The sequence below is a fragment of the Orcinus orca genome, chromosome 16, assembly GCF_937001465.1.
Source record: "Orcinus orca chromosome 16, mOrcOrc1.1, whole genome shotgun sequence".
NCBI lineage: Eukaryota > Metazoa > Chordata > Mammalia > Artiodactyla > Delphinidae > Orcinus > Orcinus orca.
In genome coordinates this window covers 1,768,144-1,786,749 of record NC_064574.1, presented here as the reverse complement: position 1 = coordinate 1,786,749, position 18,606 = coordinate 1,768,144, and the positions used below count along the sequence as shown (strand labels likewise).

The 18,606-nt window shown below is 64.2% G+C and overlaps 1 protein-coding gene across 5 annotated transcripts; it reads left to right on the top strand.

Moving 5' to 3' along the window:
* The first annotated feature begins 495 nt into the window (after window positions 1-495).
* On the top strand, window positions 496-18,220 carry SLC17A9 (solute carrier family 17 member 9). Of its 5 annotated transcripts, none has more exons than XM_049700092.1 (13): window positions 496-718; window positions 6,292-6,489; window positions 6,896-7,035; window positions 8,752-8,851; window positions 10,753-10,883; window positions 11,362-11,458; window positions 11,634-11,730; window positions 12,315-12,402; window positions 12,964-13,223; window positions 13,584-13,699; window positions 14,293-14,348; window positions 14,498-14,527; window positions 14,956-18,216. In XM_049700092.1, exons 1-13 carry the CDS (start codon window positions 660-662, stop codon window positions 15,114-15,116), a joined length of 1,533 nt encoding a protein of 510 aa, XP_049556049.1. In that variant the 5' UTR covers window positions 496-659; the 3' UTR covers window positions 15,117-18,216. The 5 variants fall into 5 exon arrangements, with proteins under 5 accessions (XP_049556049.1, XP_049556048.1, XP_033266153.1 ...); XM_049700091.1 differs by having other exon boundaries at window positions 500-718; window positions 14,963-18,215; XM_004282343.4 differs by having other exon boundaries at window positions 509-718; window positions 13,189-13,223; window positions 14,963-18,213.
* Window positions 18,221-18,606: the final 386 nt, after the last annotated feature.

Genomic DNA, 18,606 nt, shown 5'->3' with positions numbered 1-18,606 from the left:
CCCGGCACGTGTCCCTACTCAGAACACTCAGCCCCCACCCCCACCCCCACCCCACCCCCACCCCCCGCAAGCGCTGGGCTGCCCAGGGTTCCCAGGCTGGTCCGGGGTCACAGGGCTGGAGCCCACCTTCAAAGATCCATTTTAAAAATTGGTTCCCCTTGAGTCTTGCTGTCCTTGCACAGGTGAGACTACCCCGAGCTGTCAACTGATGCGTAGGCAGCCCTGCGAGGTGAGGACCACCCCACCACACCTCCATTTGTGTATGTGCGCGGAGGCTGCCCTGCCAGCAATGTGTCCGGCCGGGATCACGCCGGCTCAGCCCCTCCAAAGCCCCATCCTTCCTGCCGCCTGCAGGGGAAGTGCCCGCGCCATCCCGAACTTCCGCGACCGGCAGCGAGGAGGCCCCGGCGCGCGAGGGTCTGACCCGCCCGGCCGCGGGAGCGCCAGGTCTGGCCTTTCCGACGGAGTGAGCAGGGCGGAGACCCAAGTTGCGCGCCCCGCCCCGCCCGCCGCGGTGGCCGTCCGGGGGCGACACGTCCTGGGAGTACGCCGGTCGGAAGCGCAGCTGGGACTGACACGTGGACTTGGGCGGCGCTGCCCGGTGGGTCGGCTGGGCGGGAACGGACCCGGACACCCTGTGCCCACGCCGTCCGCGCCCGATGCAGCCGCTCCCGGAAGAGGCCCGCAGGGAAGCGGCCGAGGACGCCCAGTGGTCCAGGTGGGGCCTCGCGGCGGGGGGTGGGGGCGGGGCGGCGGTCAGGGGAGGGAGCGGGCGTCCTGGGCAGAGATGGCTCCCTGCCGCCCCGCACCTTTGCTCTGCCTGGGGGGCCTTGCACCTCCACGCCTCCCATCCAGGGCCAGTGCCACCCCCCACCCACCCAGAGCCCCCTGCACTCTCTCCAGGCCGCCCTGGTCCTGGGGGTGGTGTGCGCAGTGTCTTGTCCCGGGAGGCCTGCCTGGCTGGGCAGGGTGGCTCCCAGGCACGGCCTCCCCACCCCCAGGACCGCACCTGTGACCACCCACTGAGTGCCACCTGTGCAGGCAGGCAGTGGGCTGGGGGGCGTTGGGGGGACCACGCCGGCACCTGCAGCAGTTGGCTGAGCCCTGCTGTCGTCGTGTGCCAGAGACGTGACGCCAACAGGGTCCCCACGGGGGTGTCGGTTGTGAGGGAGGAAGAGCCCAGGCAGGCCGCCCTCTTCTGCTGCCGGGTGCAGAAGGCCCTGGGACAGGGATCTGCTCACCAGCATGACTCACAGGGCGACCAGGACCGAGAGGCGAGCCCTCAGAGCAGCCCCCAGGCCGCCCGCCGCTCAGAGCTCCCTCAGGTCCTCCAGTGGACCCCAGGCCCAGAGTCAGGCCCTGCGCTTCCAGGCCCGTCCACCTCCAGCTCTGAGTCCCCGGGGCCTGCCCTGCTGCCTGCGGGACCCGCCTCCCACAGCTGGTCACAGGAAGGCCTCAGAAGCCAGAAGGCTCCCTTGGGACAGGGCCTGGTGAGGGCGGGAGCCCCAAAGCCCAAATTGCAGCACGGGGTCTCCTTGCCAGGTGCCCAGGAGGGCGGCAGGCATGCAGGGTATGCCCGGCTGGGGAGCGCCCTGCGGCCGCCTCTGCTCCCTCGCTCTCTCCCCGCCCCTTGTCGAGGCGAGGCCCCGCTGACCCAGGTGGCAGGCAGCTGGGCAGAGGGCCGGGACCTCTGAAGAATGTTTTGAAACCTCCCCCTCGGTTACGCTTTAACGGATCTAGACCTGGCCGGCTTTGCCTTCACCGCCTCCCTCCCCGCCCAGTTTAGAAAGGAGCAGCTGCAGGTGGGGTAGCGGGGGTCCTGGGTGGAGTGGGGCTCAGCGGGAAAAGGTGGTTCGCACCCCCGAGTGGCTAAAGGTGATGAGAATCGTGACAAGGGCGACTGTGGGCGGCTGCCGCCATGTGGATGACCCCCGAGGCAGGGCCGCTCCCCAGGGACGTCCCAGCCGGGCGCCGGCAGCCTTGGGCCTGCACGCTCCGGCGGTTGCCCTCTGCCCCTGCTTGCCCTCTGCCCCCAGCGCCGACTCATTTCCCTTTTCTGAATCGAGGGTCCACGTGACCTTGTGTTTGCTCAGCCGTGGGTGCTTCTCATGCACAGGGGCCATTTGCAGGATGCAGAAGGTTCTAGAAGGTTCACGGAAGCACCCTGAAGAGCTGGGGGCTCAGACCCAAGGCTCGGGAGTGGACAGAGTGGGCTGGAGGCAGGTCTTCAGGCCTTTTGTGGCTGATTTTGCCATGACCTTCCGTGTTCCTAGCAAGCCCGTCCGCAGGGCCAGGATTCTGCGTCTGGCGTCCTAATCGGGCCTCGGGCAGCTGGCCGTGTCTGGGTCACCCCCTCCAGCCAGACCTCCAGCTGGCCTGTTCTGTGTCCCCAGCAGCTGTGGAGGACGTCCCTTTGCCCACCCAGTGGCGCTGCCCGCCAACTCAGGGCCAGGGCTGCGGGGGCCTCCGGGGCCCAGGGAGGAAGCACACAGCACCTGGCCCCCCAGCTCCAGAGGGCGTCCCATGCCAGCGCCTTAAACTCAGAGTGGGCTGGTTGCCTGAAAGCTGACGGGCCCTTCTTGACCTCCCGGGGCCACAAGGAGGCGGGGGGCAGCACCGTATTCTCGGTACCCTGCCAGCCTTCCCGAGCAGGTCAGTCTCATCTGGCTTTCCCCTGTTTCTAACTGGACTTCCCACCCAGAGAGCAAACACAGCCAGGCTCCCGGGGTGCCGGCACAGTGCATCCGAGGGAGGGGCAGGTGCCGGGGACGCGGTCCCATCTGCGCGCAGGCGACCCTCCGCCGCTCTGACCGCATAAAGGAATAAAACTTCCTTTTAAAGGCAACTTCGGGCTGTGGCTGTTCGTGGGAAGTTAAAAGCCTTGCTCCCCAGCCCCTGCCACTCCCCTTGTGCACCAACCCGTGCGTGTGTGCTTGCTGAGGGCTCGCCCGCAGGGCCGTGCAGGTGGCCCTGGACGGGTGTCGGAGGCCACGGCAGGGCTGGGCTCATGAGTCCTCTGCTGGCTCCGTCCCGGTGGGCCCGGGTGGCCGGCTGGGCTGGTTTTGGTGGGCAGTTTGGACCGTGCCTCCCAGTAGGCCTGGTGGGATGTTTGCTCAGAGGGAGCAGTGTCCCCGAAGGCCTGAAGTGCGGGGCTGGGAAACAGGGGGCAAGAGGGTGGACTGGGGGTGTCATTCCCACGGTTGGAGCCGCGGAGGAGACAGGCCCTGAGCCCCCAGGGGTTGCATGTCACAAACTCAGACATTGAGCGGGTGCCTCCTGGGGACTCGCTGGCCTGGCAGAACCCCCGCCCCGCCCCTGCCCCGCCCCTCACAGTCTTTGGTTCTGTAAAGGAAACTAGCGTCTGGGACCACCAGTCCCCAGGTGAGTCTGCGACCTGCCCCGTGGGGTTCCGCCCCCTCCCGCCGCCTTAGCCTCTCCGGGGGGAGGCCACCGAGACCTGCCGCATGCGCTGTGCTACTGTCATCCTTACCATCTTGGCTTCTTTCAGGCACACTTTACGAACCAGGAAGGAGGGTGGGAGCGTGACGGCCCCTCCCTCGTCACTGAGGGTCACCGGGCAGTTTCCGAAGGGAGCAGCCCCCCAGCCCCTGCCAAGGCACGGTCCAGCCGCCGGCTCCTGGAACTGCAGAACGGCAGGCTTTCCAGCACGGGACCCTATTTCCCGTTGGACTCGTATGGGAGGTTCTAATATAAAAAGCAACTCGTCCAAGAGTGCTGCCTGGGAGCCCCACCCATGGCACCCCTCCGGGCACCCAGAGACCCAGTTTGAAATCCGTGGTCCAGTGCACACGGGGAAATTGAGGCACAGGGAAGGGCGGGTTTCCCCGAGTCAGGCCAGGGCCCAGAGCGGCTCCCAAGTCTCTCCTCCGGGAGAGTTGGTCACCACATCAGACCACACATCACTGAGTGCTGCAGAACACTTTGGACTGTAATTCCCAAACCGGGCGCCGCCCACAAACACGGCTCTGTCTGGGGACAGCAGGCCGGGCTCCTTTACCCCAAACCCCCCGAGGGAGGGGCTCGAGCCTGGAAGCAGCTGTCTCCGCCAGTGGGATTGCCAGACGCTGCAGCCTCCTGGGGCAACAGCTCCTCAGCTGTGAGGGCAGCAGCGGGGCCGGGGAGGCCTCTGCAGGCCTGAGACACGGGGAAGGCTCCCCGACTCGCTCCCTGGACTGTGGAAAAGTACACTGATGTGCCAGGGGGAGCGGCGCCGGGGGAGGCGCCTGGGGAGGAGGGCTGTGCTGGTGCCAGGCCTCTCCCAGCCCGCTGGCCGGTCGACAGCTCCTTGTTGGGGCTCCAGGAACTGGTGGGTCACCTTGCTGCTCACTGACCCGAGAAGGAGCTGGGTGTCAGGGACATGAGCCCATCTTCACCGAGGAAACTGAAGCTCGGGAGGCCGGGCGACGGGCCCCACGTGCCACCCCCCACCCCCCGCCCCGTCTGTGACCAGGTCCAGGACAGCAGCTTCTTCCCGCCCCGAAACTTTCGCCCAGCGCCAGGGGTGCGGAGTCCACCCTGCCAGGAGGAGGACGCGGGCCAGAGGGGGTGGGGGGCAGCCCCACCTCGCTGCTGGCCCAGCGGTCCTGCCCTGGAGATAACGGACACAGCCGTCGCACGCACTTATCAGTTCCTGGTGCGGGTGCTGCCTGCCAGCGGGCAAGACCCTCAGGGCCTCCGAGGTCTCTCACCCCCGGGAGGCGTGCAGGCGAGGGCTCCGGCCCTCCCGGGGTGGTCCTGGCCTCACCCTGGACTGTCCCCCCGGAGTCGGCTCACAGCCTGAGCCTGGGTGGGGCCCACAGGCAGGGGACCTGCCCGTGTCCGCAGATGGAGTCCAAGCTTCCACTACCCTGGGCCCCATTGGCTGTTCTTTTCACGTGCCCGGCCGGCAGGGGTAGCCCCTGCCAGGTCCAGACAGGGGTCCAAGGGGGGTTGGGGAGCGAGGGTGAGACTCCAGTGTCCTGGGTCATCCGCCAGGTGAGAGGCGTCCTTCCGTCTGTTCTGAGAACTGCCCGTGCGGCTCCTGCCGGCCTCACCCTCCTGGACGCCTGTCCAGCGGCCTCCCCAAGGTCTACAGCACTAACGCCTCGGGGGCCCTGGGCTTGGAGCCCCGGCCCCGTGCCTTCCCCACAGCCTGAACCTATTCCCTTTGTGCGTCTCGCACCACCACCCCTCCCCACCCTGGGGAGAACCCTTGCCCCAGTTGGGCAGGTGAGTCCAGGTGCAGGCAGGACCCCCAAGGCCCCACTGAGACTGCTTCAAGGCCTGTCCACTCTCCCGACCCCCCCCAGTTGCGGCCCCCACCCTCAGGGGACGTCCCCGCCCTGTGCAAAGACATCGCAAGTCACTAGTGGTGCTCCTCCCCCAGGCCGTCCCCCACTGAGCCCCCCTCCACCTGCACAAAGGGCACTGAGTCTCCTCTCTCTTTTTCGTTAAAAAAATACCAGTCCCCCCCCAAACTTTGTCTCTTAGGGCGGTTCTAGATGTACAGAGCTACCGCAAAGGCAGTACAGACTGCCACGCGCTCCACACGTGTCCCCCACTCACGTCCTAGGTCAGTGTCCATTGGTCCCCATCAGTGGACTGCCGTGGACAGTCCTGCTGCCAAAGCCCACGCTGTGCTCGGGCTCTGCACTCTCCCCCGAGGTCCCAGGGCCCCGCCCAGGGTCCCACAGGCACCTGCGTCTCCTGGGCTCCTCCGGGCTCTGCACTCTGGCAGTTTCTGACTTCCTGGTTTGGTGACTGACAGTCGACGGTGCTGGCCAGGAGCTTTGGGGACTTGTATGGACTTCGTCTGGCAACCTTCCCAGGCAGCCAGGGCTGCCTCACTGCTGCCCAGGCTCCTCCCAGGGCCTGCCTGCCCCAAGGTGGTCTGCTGGGCAGACCCAGCTTTCCTGGGGACCCTGCGGGGGCCCATGGTGCTGTGGTACCCTCCCTCTCTGCTGCGGCTGGGGTCCTCTTCCCCAGCCCGTCGCCCCCTTGGCCGGCTACCAGCTGTCAGCCTGCTGCCTTCCTGGGCCCCTGGTCCATGGAAACCGGGAGCCCGGGGCCTGGAGAGCAGCACCTCCCCAGCTGCGGCTGTTCAGCCTCTGCCCTGCGACAGCCATCCGACCGCTCCCACCCCTGCTGCTTGAGGGACCCCCTGCATCATTTCTTGTGTCTGCCCGTTTCTCCCAGGAGTCACCAGACGTGAGCAGGTGGACATTTGAGAGGTGGCCGAAGGGCCCCATCCAACAGCCTCTCCTGGGCCTGACCGGGCCCTTCTCTCCCCAGACCCGAGTGCCAGGTGTGGACAGGGACGCTGCTTCTGGGGACATGCCTGCTATACTGCGCCCGCGTCAGCATGCCCGTCTGTGCCGCCGCCATGAGCCAGGACTTCGGCTGGAATAAGAAAGAGGCCGGTGTTGTGCTCAGCAGCTTCTTCTGGGGCTACTGCCTGACTCAGGTGGTGGGCGGCCACCTGGGGGACCGGTAATCCCTCCCGCACTGCAGGGCTTGGGGAAGTGGCTCCTAGGAAGGGAATGGGGGGAGGCCCCGCCCATAGCAGGATGGGGGCTGGGAGACCCGAGGGCTGCGCAGGGGTGGGCTGGGGCCGGCGCTCAGCTTGTCTCCAATGCTTGGTTCCCTGGGGAGCAACCGGCATCCAAGGAGGCAGCTCTGGGGCCCATGGGGACAGAGGGACGCGGCTGTACCCTGCGCGCTCAGCCTCGGCCTCCTCTGCAGAGGGGATGCGGCTGCAGTGCCCACCCCAGAGGGCAGCTCCAAGTGACGGGCGGTGCCGGCCCCCTCCCCGGGTTCCTCCACGGTAGGGTCTCCTGGTCCGGCCTGCAGCCCAGCTGCACAGCTCCCCGTCACTGCCCTCTCGTCCCCCGTGCAGGATCGGGGGTGAGAAGGTCATCCTGCTGTCGGCTTCTGCCTGGGGCTTCATCACCGCCGCCACGCCGCTGCTCTCCCGCCTCAGCAGCGCCCACCTGGCCTTCATGACCTTCTCTCGCATCCTCACGGGCTTGCTCCAAGGTAGGGGGGCTGCGGGGGGCTGGACCTCGGGCCCATGCGCCGCAGAGCAAGGGGAGTGTGTGCACGGGTGTGTGTGCCCGCGTATGTATGTGCATGCGTACCTGTGTGCATGGGCGCGTGTTCAGGTGGGTGCTCGTGGGCGTGCACGTGTGTCCTCGTGTGTGCCCCTGCATGTGGTGTGCCTCACTTCAGAGCGGGTGCGTCAGTGCTGCAGCGCTGCTGCTGCTGAGGTCATGGGCTCTCCTCCCTGGCAGGCGGACAGCTCGGGCCGCCCCCGCTGGCGGGCTGCCGGCTCTTGGCTTCGCTTCCCTGCACCGGGCGTTGTTTGTGCTTCGAGGCCGTCGCGCCCAAGGCACTTTCCGTGTCTAGAGTCACTTCACAGTCCGGCTGGCACGTTTTAATGTCACGTGTCCTCCTCTGCCAAAACTTCCGCTCCAGGGATCCGGTGTCAGCCAGGTTGCCACGTGGCACCGTCGGCTCCACCAGCCGCATGGTGGGCACGTGCCCAGTTTCTATGTGCTGCCAGTCGGAGGCCACACCCGCGCTGGCCGGGCCAGCAGGCTGAGGGGATGCCAGCTTTCCCTAGCCCCCCGCTCTCGTTCTTTGGGGATATTATACTTCTGGAGAGAGCCCCCCTCAAAGATCCCCAGTGGCCTGGGGGAGCTGGTGGCAGGGGCGCACACCCACCCTCCAGGGAGTGGGACGGCCTTCTGAGCTCCTGCCCTCCACCAGCATGGCATCTGACAGCATCCGTCCGCTGGACGTGACCCCTTCCTCACCACACCTCCCCACTTCCCAGAGCTCTGGTGGGGCGTGGGCCTCTAGCCCGTACCCCCAAGACCCCAGATGTATATCCTGGAATGGGCCTCTGCCTGTTTCCTGATCAGCCCCACCGGGCTGGCCCACATGTGGTCCTGGTGGTCCAGGCAGTCCAGCACCTGCGCTCCTTTGAATTCACCCCACGTGCTCCCCACATGGTGGGAGCAGGGGCCTGGGGCCCCAAAGGGAAGGCAGGGACCAAGTCCTGTCCCTATGTGCCCTGGCCTCTGAGCTTCCCCAGGTGCTTTTGGAGAAAAGCGCAGTGTAACGGGCAAGAGCTGCTTTCGCCAATGCCGTTTTTTTTTTTTTAAACTAGATTTTAAAATAATTATAGCTTTACAGGAAGTTGCAGTGAAAGGTACAGGGAGGTCCCGAGCTCCCTCCCCCACCTCCCTGTGGTGGCATCTCACGTAGCTACAGGGCAGCATCACATCCAGGACCTGGCAGTGCAGTTCCACGGGGCTGTTCAGGTCTCACCGACGTACACGCACCGTGTGTGTCAGTGTGTGTGCGTGTGCACTTGTCACTTGTCACCTGTGTGTGTGCTTCTGCGTGTTGGTGCCAGGACTCTGGAGCCGTGTGGCTCTGGGAGCTGGCGTGACAGTGGAGGAGCGCCAGCTTGGGCCCAGAAGCCCCCCTGCAGCCGTCCTGGTGGCAGGACCTTGAGCGAACCCCCCGCTCCCCAAGCTGTCTCTTTAGCTGAGTGTTGGGAAAAGCCCAGCCCTGCTGATCCCTGGGGGTGACAGCGGGAGGAAGGAGACCCGGGCTTGAATAATCACCGAGGGCCCCGCGGAGCTTCCAGCCCCGTCTCACCCCTCTGCCGGCCACCCCGGCAGGGCCCGCGGGCCAGCTCGGGACACAGCTCTGCGCGGGCCTCTGCCTTCTCTGCCGCCCCAGGGGTTTACTTCCCTGCGCTGACCAGCCTGCTGTCCCAGAAGGTGCGGGAGAGTGAGCGAGCCTTCACTTACAGCACCGTGGGGGCCGGCTCCCAGTTTGGGTAAGTCCCGGCCTGGGGGGCCGAGCGGGGGGGTCGGTGTGGGGAGGCGAAGGGCGTGCACCTGGCAGAGCGCCTCGGTGCGTCTGGTGGGGACGGGCCACGTGCACATCTGGGACAGGGTGACGCAGGTCTGGTGACTCTGTGCTCTGGGAGGCACTTGCCACCCCCATCTGCGTGCATGCTCTGTCCCTCTCGGGCCAGCGGCATGTGACCAGAGCTCTGGGGCTCTGGCACGTGGGCTGGGGTGTTAAGTTCGCTTCCATCTGTGCTGACAGAACTGGATGGGGTGCCCGTCCCGATGGGGGAGGTGGCCTGCGTTCGCCCCAGAGGGTACCCGTCACGGTCCAGACATGAAAGGTCCAGACCTGTAAGGTCCAGACCTGTGCCCCTCCCCACTGCACCCCCCAGAGCGCCAGACCCTCCGTGGGGTGACTGCACTGGGGCTGGAAGGACGTCTTGCTGTCCTGTTGGGGCTTCACGACCCCCGGGCTCAGGGCCCTCACGTTACTGCTGCCGAGGTCCAGGCAGAATGCAGAGGGGTGAGGGGTACCTGCTGAGGGGCTGGGAGCGGCCCAGATAGAAACCCAGGGGGCCCAGTGACATGTGAATTTCAGAGAAGCAATACACGGACAGGAGAGTTTCATTGTTTATCTGAAATCCCATCTCACTGGGTGACCTGGGCCTTCCGGGGAGGGAGTGGGGTGCAGGGGAGGTACAGGGAGAGACCGTGCCCACCCCCTCCCCGCAGATGGGGAAATGGAGGCTCAGAGCGGAAGGCATCCCTCCACTGGCCTTGGGGGAAAGCCTTTCTCCTTTATCTCCTGGCCAAGCCTCAGCAGGTGGGGGGCAGCTGAGGGGTAGCCTCCGAACAGGCAGGCCAGCCTGGGGGAGGGGTGGGCCTCGAGGGCATATTTGGGACAATAGCATTGTCAGGACCTGGAGAGGCAGCTGGGTTGGGTGGTTGTTTTTGCATTTTGAAATCTTTTTGAAATTTCATCCTCTCTGATATGAGCAGCTGAAAACAGCAAGGAGGTTTTATGTTTCAGCGTGTTCTTGTCACCGCTGTCTTCTCGTTGCCCTTTTCATTTTAAAAGGATCCACACACAACTGTAGGCCAACTGGGAGGCCTAGTAAGGAGATACTAGGGCAACACAGGACCCGTGTGCCACATCACGGCTGCCACGTCCACGCTGGCCCCCGTGGCACCGGGAGTCCCCGGAAAGCTTGCATCTGTCTTAAAAAAATGCACAACATGAGGTTAAGTTTGATTTGGGGCAAAATGAGGGCTGCAGCCCGGGAGACAGCATTTCAGAGAAACTGCTCCCAGGAGGTGAGGGGAGGAGCCAGGATATAGAGGAGTTTTGCAACAAAAGGGCTGGTAATGGTCAAAAATTATTGTTAATTAAAGAAAACCCGATCTGTCAAGTTTAGGAATTTAGTGCTTTTCTGTATCTGGGAAGATGCAAGAGTCTGGGCTCACTGAAATCATTCCTTTGATGTGCACCTCAGCTCTCTGGGGCCAGTGTCCTGTATTTTCACATCCTGAGTTTCCGCAGGGCTCACCGCAGGGAGTGGCTGCAGTCAGACGGCTGCAGGATAGCAGGTATTCTTTTCAGCCCTGAGTTTCCTCAGGGCTCACTGGCTCACGTTGGAGGGCTGCAATCCTTGATGAATGTGACATCCTTTGTTTGTTGATATGGCAGGAAATATTCCATTTATAAACATTCCATTTATCACATCCCTAGCAAGCTGCCTGGGGACCAGCCTTCCGGGCAGTTGCCTCACAGGGGATAGAAATGCTCTTTTCTAGGGACTCAGGTCACCTGGGGTAGGGATCTCGGAGATGTCTCCGCACCCCAGTGAAGCGAGGGTCCCAGCCACGCCCCTCTCTGTCGTTCCAGGACACTGGTGACGGGGGCCGTAGGCTCCCTGCTCCTGGACTGGTACGGCTGGCCGAGCGTCTTCTATTTCTCGGGTGGGCTCACCCTGCTGTGGGTGTGTTACGTGTACAGGTGTCTGCTGGGTGAGAAAGGTACGTGCTGCTGCCCGGGAAGGGCGGGGGCCCTGGTGCCTTGTCCCCTCCAGCGAGCGGCCACCGAACCCCCAAGAGCAGGCCAGCTCGGGGGCCCCAGGATCCCCTAGGTAGAGCCTCACAGAAGACGCCCACTCCCTGAGTCTCAGCCGGCTACGGTCAAGTCTGGTGTGAGAGTCGCCAGGTGAACGCACACGTGCAGGGGGCTGCGCAGCCGGCAGAGGCAGATTGCAGGGGTAGAGGTGGCTCCCGGTGACAGGAGTGGGGCCTGGAGCGTTTGAGGACTCAGGGGACAGATGGCCACACTACTGTCCACCCTCGAGGGCAGATGCTGCCGAGCCCAGGCTCTGGCGGAGAGGACAGGTTGGCCCCCAGGCACAGCCGGGGACCCACCAGCCGCCCCCAGCTTCTGGCCTGTGGGGGCAGAGCCGTCCACCCTCTTTGAATGGCTTTCACGTGGAGATGCCTTGCCCTTCAGATCTAATCCTGGCCTTGGGCGTCCTGGCGCAGGGCCTGCCGGTGTCCAGACACACCAAGGTGCCCTGGAGACAGCTCTTCCGAAAGCCTTCTGTCTGGTGAGCCGGGCTGCTGCGGGGATGGGGTTTGGGGCCCTGGGGACCTCGGCCACAGGGCGAGCGGCCCACGCTGGGGCGGCTCCACTCTGGGCTCCGCGCCCTCAGGCCCCTGGCTGCCCTGGGTGTGGGGAGGGGGCTGGGGTGTGGACCCTGAGCCTGGCCCCCGCCCCCCCAGGGCGGCCATCATCTCCCAGCTCTCGGCGGCCTGCTCCTTCTTCATCCTCCTCTCCTGGCTGCCGACCTTCTTTAAGGAGACTTTCCCCAGCTCCAAGGTGGGTTGGCCGCCCGGCAGCTCACAGGGTTGGGGGGCGCCGCGAAGCACACGCAGAGGGGCCCTGGGTTCCTTCCGCCGAGCTCTGGCGGCTCTGCCGCCTCCTGGCTCAGCGGCTGCACCTGGGTGCACACAGGAGAGGCCCAGCTGCTGCCCCGGCTGCCTGCCCGTCTGCGGACAGTCCTTCCCGGGGGGTGGGGGGGCACGCAGGGGCTGTGATGTGGGCACAGATGTCAGCTGCTGGTCAGCCTGGCTGACTGCACCCCAGCCGCCCGGCTACCCTCCCAATTCTGGTGACCGGGGCCCCCTGGCTGCACACTCTGGGCAGGGTGCGGCCCCCCAGCTCTGCCCCGCGGGGTGTGGGGAGCCGTGAGGGAGGTTCTCCCTGCAGGGGTGATAGCACTTGGGGGCCCAGCGCTCAGTCAAGGTCGGGGATGACTTAGGATCTCGGAGGCCCAGCCTGTGGGCAGAGAGCCTGGTGGGCAGTGGTGGGCGTGGATGACCGCCTGGGCTGTTCATCCTTTCCCCGTGGTCGCGCACCTGCCCTGGTGGCCTCTGAGGCCCCTGCACCCTCCTTCCCTACAGGGCTGGGTCTTCAACGTGGTGCCGTGGCTAGTGGCCATTCCTGCCAGTCTGTTCAGCGGGCTTCTCTCAGACCGTCTCATCAATCAGGGTGAGCCCTGGGGGAGGGGCCGGGCAGGGAGCCATGCCTGGGCTTTGCCTCACTCTGGGGGGCAGAGAGGCACCCCACCTGGGGTGCTCCTGTAGCGATGGGAAGAGGCCACGCCCCCGAGGACCAGGCCGTGAGAGTGGGACCCCTGGCCCTTAGAGCCAGCCAGGTGGGCCCGTGGAGCCCGGCTCCCGGCCCGACTCTGCTGATGACTGCCTCCAGCTTCTCACCCCCCAGCCTGTTTCCCCAGGTGGGGACATTGGGACACAGTCACACTGCGACGGTGGAATTCCTCCACCTGGGGGCTGGACACAGCCCCCGGCCTCTTCAGAGGAGGAAAGGGCACCTGGTGAGGTCAGAGGTCTCAGGCCTGAGACCCGAGTGCACACGGCCCGAGGATGACTGTCCCGCAGACACGCAAGCTCCCCACGACCCTGCACTGCACGTCCTTAAATGTCAGTCTTGTCCTAGTTACAGAAGAACCACCCACTCATTGTGGAAAAATTAGAAAATTGGTAGAAACACAAAGCAAGCACTTTGTAACCATAGAGTGGCCTTGCTCAGGTGCGTCTGCCAGGCCTCGGCCTTGGGAACCCTCTAAGTGCACAGGCTCATACACATGTGCGCGCGGCTCACGGCGATGCAGGGGCTGCCCCACCGCCAGCCCAGCCCGGCCCTCCTCTCCCCGCTCCCTCCGCGCAGCCGTGAGGGTGGGACCCACTCTGGGTGCCGTCTGGGGTGGGACAGCACAGATGGGCCGACAGGATGTCTCCTGGTCTCCCCGTCTAGGTTACAGGACCATCACTGTGCGGAAGTTCATGCAGGTAGGAGGGTCGTGGGACGGCTCTCTCCCTCCGGACGTCCCTGTTTTGTTCCTGGGGCCCCTGACCTAGAAGGGGACTGGTGTGGCACAGTGGCTGGAGGGCACTGTGGGGCAGTGCTTGGGACTGGCTTGGCTGACCTGAGGCCCTTCCCTGAGTCCTGGTGCCCATTTGGGGGCCTGGGTCGGCTCACGTCGAATGGGCTACAACCAGCAGGTCCAGATCATTCGTGCAGCCTTGTCCCAGTGGCCACCAGGCAGGCCCCAGCCCGGGAGGGGTGCCCACCGACCCTCGTTCAGTGTGGCTCAGGCAGCCCAGGAAGGGGCGAGACTCCCACCCCGTCCCCACTCGTCTCTCCCGCAGGCGATGGGCCTCGGCCTGTCCAGCGTTTTTGCCCTGTGTTTGGGCCACACCTCGAGCTTTTGTAAGTCTGTGGTCTTTGCATCAGCCTCCATCGGCCTCCAAACCTTCAACCACAGGTAAGGGCCAGGTTCCTCGTCCACCAGAGCCACCCACGCTGCCTTTGGGCTCCCGGGTCCGGGGCCCCTGGCTCGGGGCGCACATGGAGGGCGGGCGCATGGCAGGTCCCCACAAGTGAGCCGCGAGGCGAAGGGCAGTCAGGGTATCAAGCCGGTGAGGACCTGGGCCTTTTGGGAAAACAAAACGGGTGCTTGGGGAGGGGCTGGCAGAGCAGATGAGGGTCCCCAAGCAGCATCTTTTGAACCAGAGGTGGGGAGCGAGCCCATCGGATCCCACGTGTTGTTCTGCGGGCCTCCTGGCCTGCGCAGCAGCTCAGTGTTTAGTCAGAAAAACTGCACTGACTTGTCTTGGGAATCGGCACCTTGATGTCGTTTTCCAGATTATCGGGTGGCAAATGAGTGTGAGTCCAGGCAAACTCACCTCCCTGTCTTGTTTCATCCTGGGAGTGGGTCCCATGCGTAACCGCTGAGCTGGAGCTGAGCTCCTGGCGTGGCCAGCCTCCGGAATCCAGGTGATCGGAGGACCGACCGCCGGCTTGGCGGGTGGCGGCCGCCCTGTGGTCACTCACCCGCGTCCTTTCCTCTTCCCGCAGCGGCATTTCCGTTAATATCCAGGACCTGGCCCCGTCCTGTGCCGGCTTTCTGTTTGGTGAGGACCTTGGCCCCTCGTTGGACAGGAAGTGGCTGCGCCCCCCTGCTCACCCCCTCCCCGCTCCCAGGGCCCCCAGGTGGGTGCGCCGTGGGAGGGTCACAGTGGGCCTCCGCTGACTGGTCCTCGTTCTCTCTGTCCTGTTTCAGGTGTGGCCAACACAGCTGGGGCTTTGGCAGGTGAGAAGTGGGCTGGGGTCCCCTGCCTGCGGGTTTCAAACCCAGAGTTCCCCGGGGCGCCGCCCCACGCCTGTGTCCTCCCACCTGCTCCGCTGCTTCGGCCCTCAGGGTGGGGCGTGGCACCCCTTGGGGGGTCCCCACAGTGTCAGAGCAGTGGCGGGGGGGGGGAGCCCAGACCCCAGAGCTGGCCGGGGGAGAGCACAGAGCCGTCTACCACGGTGCTCATGCTTCCAATGGCATGTAACCGTCCCCAACCACGTGACCCGCAGATGTGAGTGAATCCCCGAGGTCCAGGGTCCCCAGAGGCCAAGTGCCTGGGTGACGGTGACGGGGCTCATGCCCTCAGGCCCCCCGCCCTCAGCTCCCCTCAAAGCTGTCCTCAAAGGGGCGGGATGGCCCATCACCCCGTCTGCTTGTCCCCTCTCGAGGGTGCAGGAGTCGTGGGCGTGTGCCTGGGTGGCTACCTCATCGAGACCACGGGCTCCTGGACGTCTGTGTTCGACCTGGTGGCGGCCGTCAGCAGCCTCGGGCTATGCACCTTCCTGGTGTTCGGGAAGGCCCAGCGGGTGGACCTGAGCCCCGCCCATGAGGACCTCTAGCCGACCGACCCCCTGTCCCCGAGGACCCAGCGCCGTCAGCCTCGGGACAGCGTTCAGCTTAGAGGCCCCTTGCTCCTGGCCCGCAGGGTGAGCAGAGGCGGGGGAGCCTCAGCCCAGCAGGAGAGTGCGGTCCGGTTCCCCCGCCCTTGGGGGTCGCAGCCTCCTTCCGGGCTGGTGGGACCTCACGGTGGGTGGATAGGCATCTTCAGTAGCAGCAGCTTCGTCACAGACACGGCCTGTTCCTCGTAGACCAAGCCCCACGTGGTCAGCCCGCCCGGGGCCGTGTCACTGCAGGGCAGGGCGCCCCACGGGAGTCTCTCCCCCAGACCTGCCTGGCTCTGTTTCTCTGCTCTTGGGACCGGATCATGCTCTGTGGTGGGCCGTCCTGTGCACTGCGGGGCGTTTAGCAGCGTCCCTGGCCCCCACCCACTAGATGACCCCCCTACTCATGACAGCCAACCCTGTCTCCTGACATCACCAAGTGTCCCCGGGAGACCCGCCCCCTGGCTGAGGACCACAGCTCTAGAAGAAGGCCAGGGAGGGCTGTGGTGTTTCTGCTTCTCTAGGCACCCAGGCTGAGGCCCCCCCAGTTCGATGGGTGGGCAGAAGTGGGGGCTCGAGGCCCTTGTGCATCGTTGGGGACCCTGCCCCCGGCGTCCCCTCCCGTGGATTCCCAGGCACTGGCGATGCGTCCTGCTCCCCTGGTGCCTGGGGAGGGCGCGTGGGCACCCGCTCCTGGCCAGGACACGCCCCAGAACCAGTGAACCCACCGGTCCGCATTCTCTTTCTCCCTCCTTGTTTACAATAGAGGGGCCGGTCGTCTCGCGGATTAATAATAGATTTTGCAAGATGTATATGCAGAGAAAAGAAACTATGAGAATGTGGAAAAGCACACCAAAGCCTTATTTAAATGATGACTATTAAACTATTTAAAAAGAAGACCATAATGTTATTTAAGGCCCTTCTTATGAAAAGAATAAACGTGTGTTAAAGATTTATTTCACTAGTTCGTGGAAACCAGCAACGTGTTTCAAACAGTCGAAGGAAAATGCCAAGAACAGACGTACTGATCCTCCAGGATGCTGACACACACGTGCAAATACAGCCGAGGTGGGGTTTCCTAGCTCCCGCTCTGGACAGACCCCGCCTGTGCGTCTGTGTCAGAGCTGCTTGGTGTAGCTGTCAGCTGTGTACATTCTAGAATCAGACAACTCCTAATTTTCCATGTAAGCAAAGATTTCCTCCCGCAGCCCCCCCACTTGTGATCAGAAAGACTCTGAAAGAAAGATTCGCGATTACAGAGTGAGTCTGGCCCCTGTAGGTTTGGCCTGACTGTTTACGGAGATGCAGCCGGAATGTTAATTTGCCATAAAGGCCGCGCTGTCTGCTCGGCTGGGGGTTTTCATGAGAAACCGCGGGTGGATTTCTAGGCTGTGCTGTCCCGAGCTGGGAGCCCTGCCCAGGAAACTCCCCGGGGCAGGGTGGTTTCCTCAGGACACAGGACACAGGACGCAGGTGTGTCCTCGTGCCCGCAGCGCAGGGATGCTCTGCCTTCTCCTTGTTGGGCAACCGTCACCGCCATCATTGTCGTGACTTTCTCCTCCCAAACTGGAGCTCTCCCCTCCCCCTCCCCCAGATCCTGGCGCCCACCATCTGCTTTCCGTCTCTATGAACTTGACCCTTTAGGGACCTCAATGGAAACGTATCCTACAGCATTTGTCCTTTTGTGACTGACTCATCTCGCTAAGCGTGGTGTCCTCAGGGTTCGTCCGTGCTGTAGCGCGTGCTGGGATTTCCTTCCTTTGTAAGTCCGTGTAATACTTCATTGTATGGCGGGACCACGTGTTGTTCAGCTCTTCATCCATCGGTGGACACTGGGCTGCTTCCACCTCTCGGCCGCTGTGAATTCGCTGCTGTGAGCATGGATGTGAGAGTAACACCTTTCTTTCTAACCCACAGCAAACTGTAAACTCTTGGAGAGCGTGAGAGAGACGGCCCTTCCCATGGGAACATAGCCGTCTGGGGTCTCAGTGCTCGAGCCCTGAAGGGATGCGGGACCCAGAAGGTGCTGGTGGGTCCTGCTCAGCAGGGGGTCCTAGGGCATACGTGTAAACTGGGATCCCCGGCCTCCTGGAATCCGAGTCTGGTCACGCTTCTGTTAGCACCTGGCAGAATAGGGGAGGGAGAAGCCAGGATGTGGGGGCCCTGGGCCTGCTGTGCAGTAGCTGGGCCCAGCCTCCTCCCGTCACTGCCGTCCCTCGTGCTCAGTGTCACCTTGGAGCTGGGTGCGGCCCCTCAACCCTTCCCAATGCCAGTGTTGGGCCCTGGGTCGGGCTCCGAGGAGTCCAGGTGAAATGGTTGTTGGCGGGGAGGGCAGCGTTAGCACAGATGGGCGGGAGGATGGCCGGGCCCCGCTGTGTTATCTGGTGCAGCCAGGCTCAGACACGTCCCCAGCCCGGCTGGCCCTGGCAGGATCCCAGGGCCGACACCAACCCTGAGTGCAGTAGGGGGAGAGCCGGTGCGGAGTCTGTAGGGCCACCAAACCCCAGACACTTCCCTCCTGAGAGGAGGGGCTCTGGCCGCCCGGGGCCGTGAGTGTGCACTTGTGCAGGGCATGTGTGCAATAGTGCATGTGTGTGTGTGCATTTGTGCACGCGTGTGTGTACGCCTTGCCTGCCCGGCCCACAGCCAGGAGGCGCCTCGGGAGGGCCAGGCTGCTGTCCTCCTGCAGCTGGCTGACAGAGGGCGCCGTCTGACAGGGCTTTTCCCGGCCCCAGAGCAGCCGACCTGACGCTTCCCTAGGGCGCCAGGTGGGAGCCGAGGGGTCCAGCTGGCCACCCTGTGCCGTGCAGGCCGGTGCTCTTGCCCCTCAGCTCTGTAGGAAGGGACGGGTTGGAAGGACATTCCAGGCGCAGGGAGGCTCGAGGCTGGACCCCCAGGCGGGAGGGGGCCCAAGGAGCGGCAGGACCTGGGGGTGCGCGTATGGGAGCGGGGACCCTCTCCCACCACCCCTCCCCCAGTCTGGGTCCCCACTGTGGGTCCCTCCCGCTGGCTGCTGGGCCTGCACACACGGGGTTACGGCGTCCACTTCTTCTTTCTTTTTATAAATTTATTTATTTATTTTTGGCTGCGTTGGGTCTTTGTTGCTGCGCACGGGCTTTTCTCTAGTTGTGCCGAGCGGGGGCTGCTCTTCGTTGCGGTGCACGGGCTTCTCATTGCAGTGGCTTCTCTCTCTTTTTTTTAAAAATTATTTATTTAATTTATTTATTTTTGGCTGCGTTGGTTCCTTCGTTGCTGCGTGCGAGCTTTCTCTAGTTGTGGTGAGTGGGGGCTACTCTTCGTTGCAGTGCGTGGGTTTCTCATCGTGGTGTCTTCTCTTGTTGCAGAGCATGGGCTCTAGGCTCCCGGGCTTCTGGAGTGTGGCTTGCGGGCTCTAGAGCGCAGCCTCAGTAATTGTGGCGCACGGGCTTAATTGCTCTG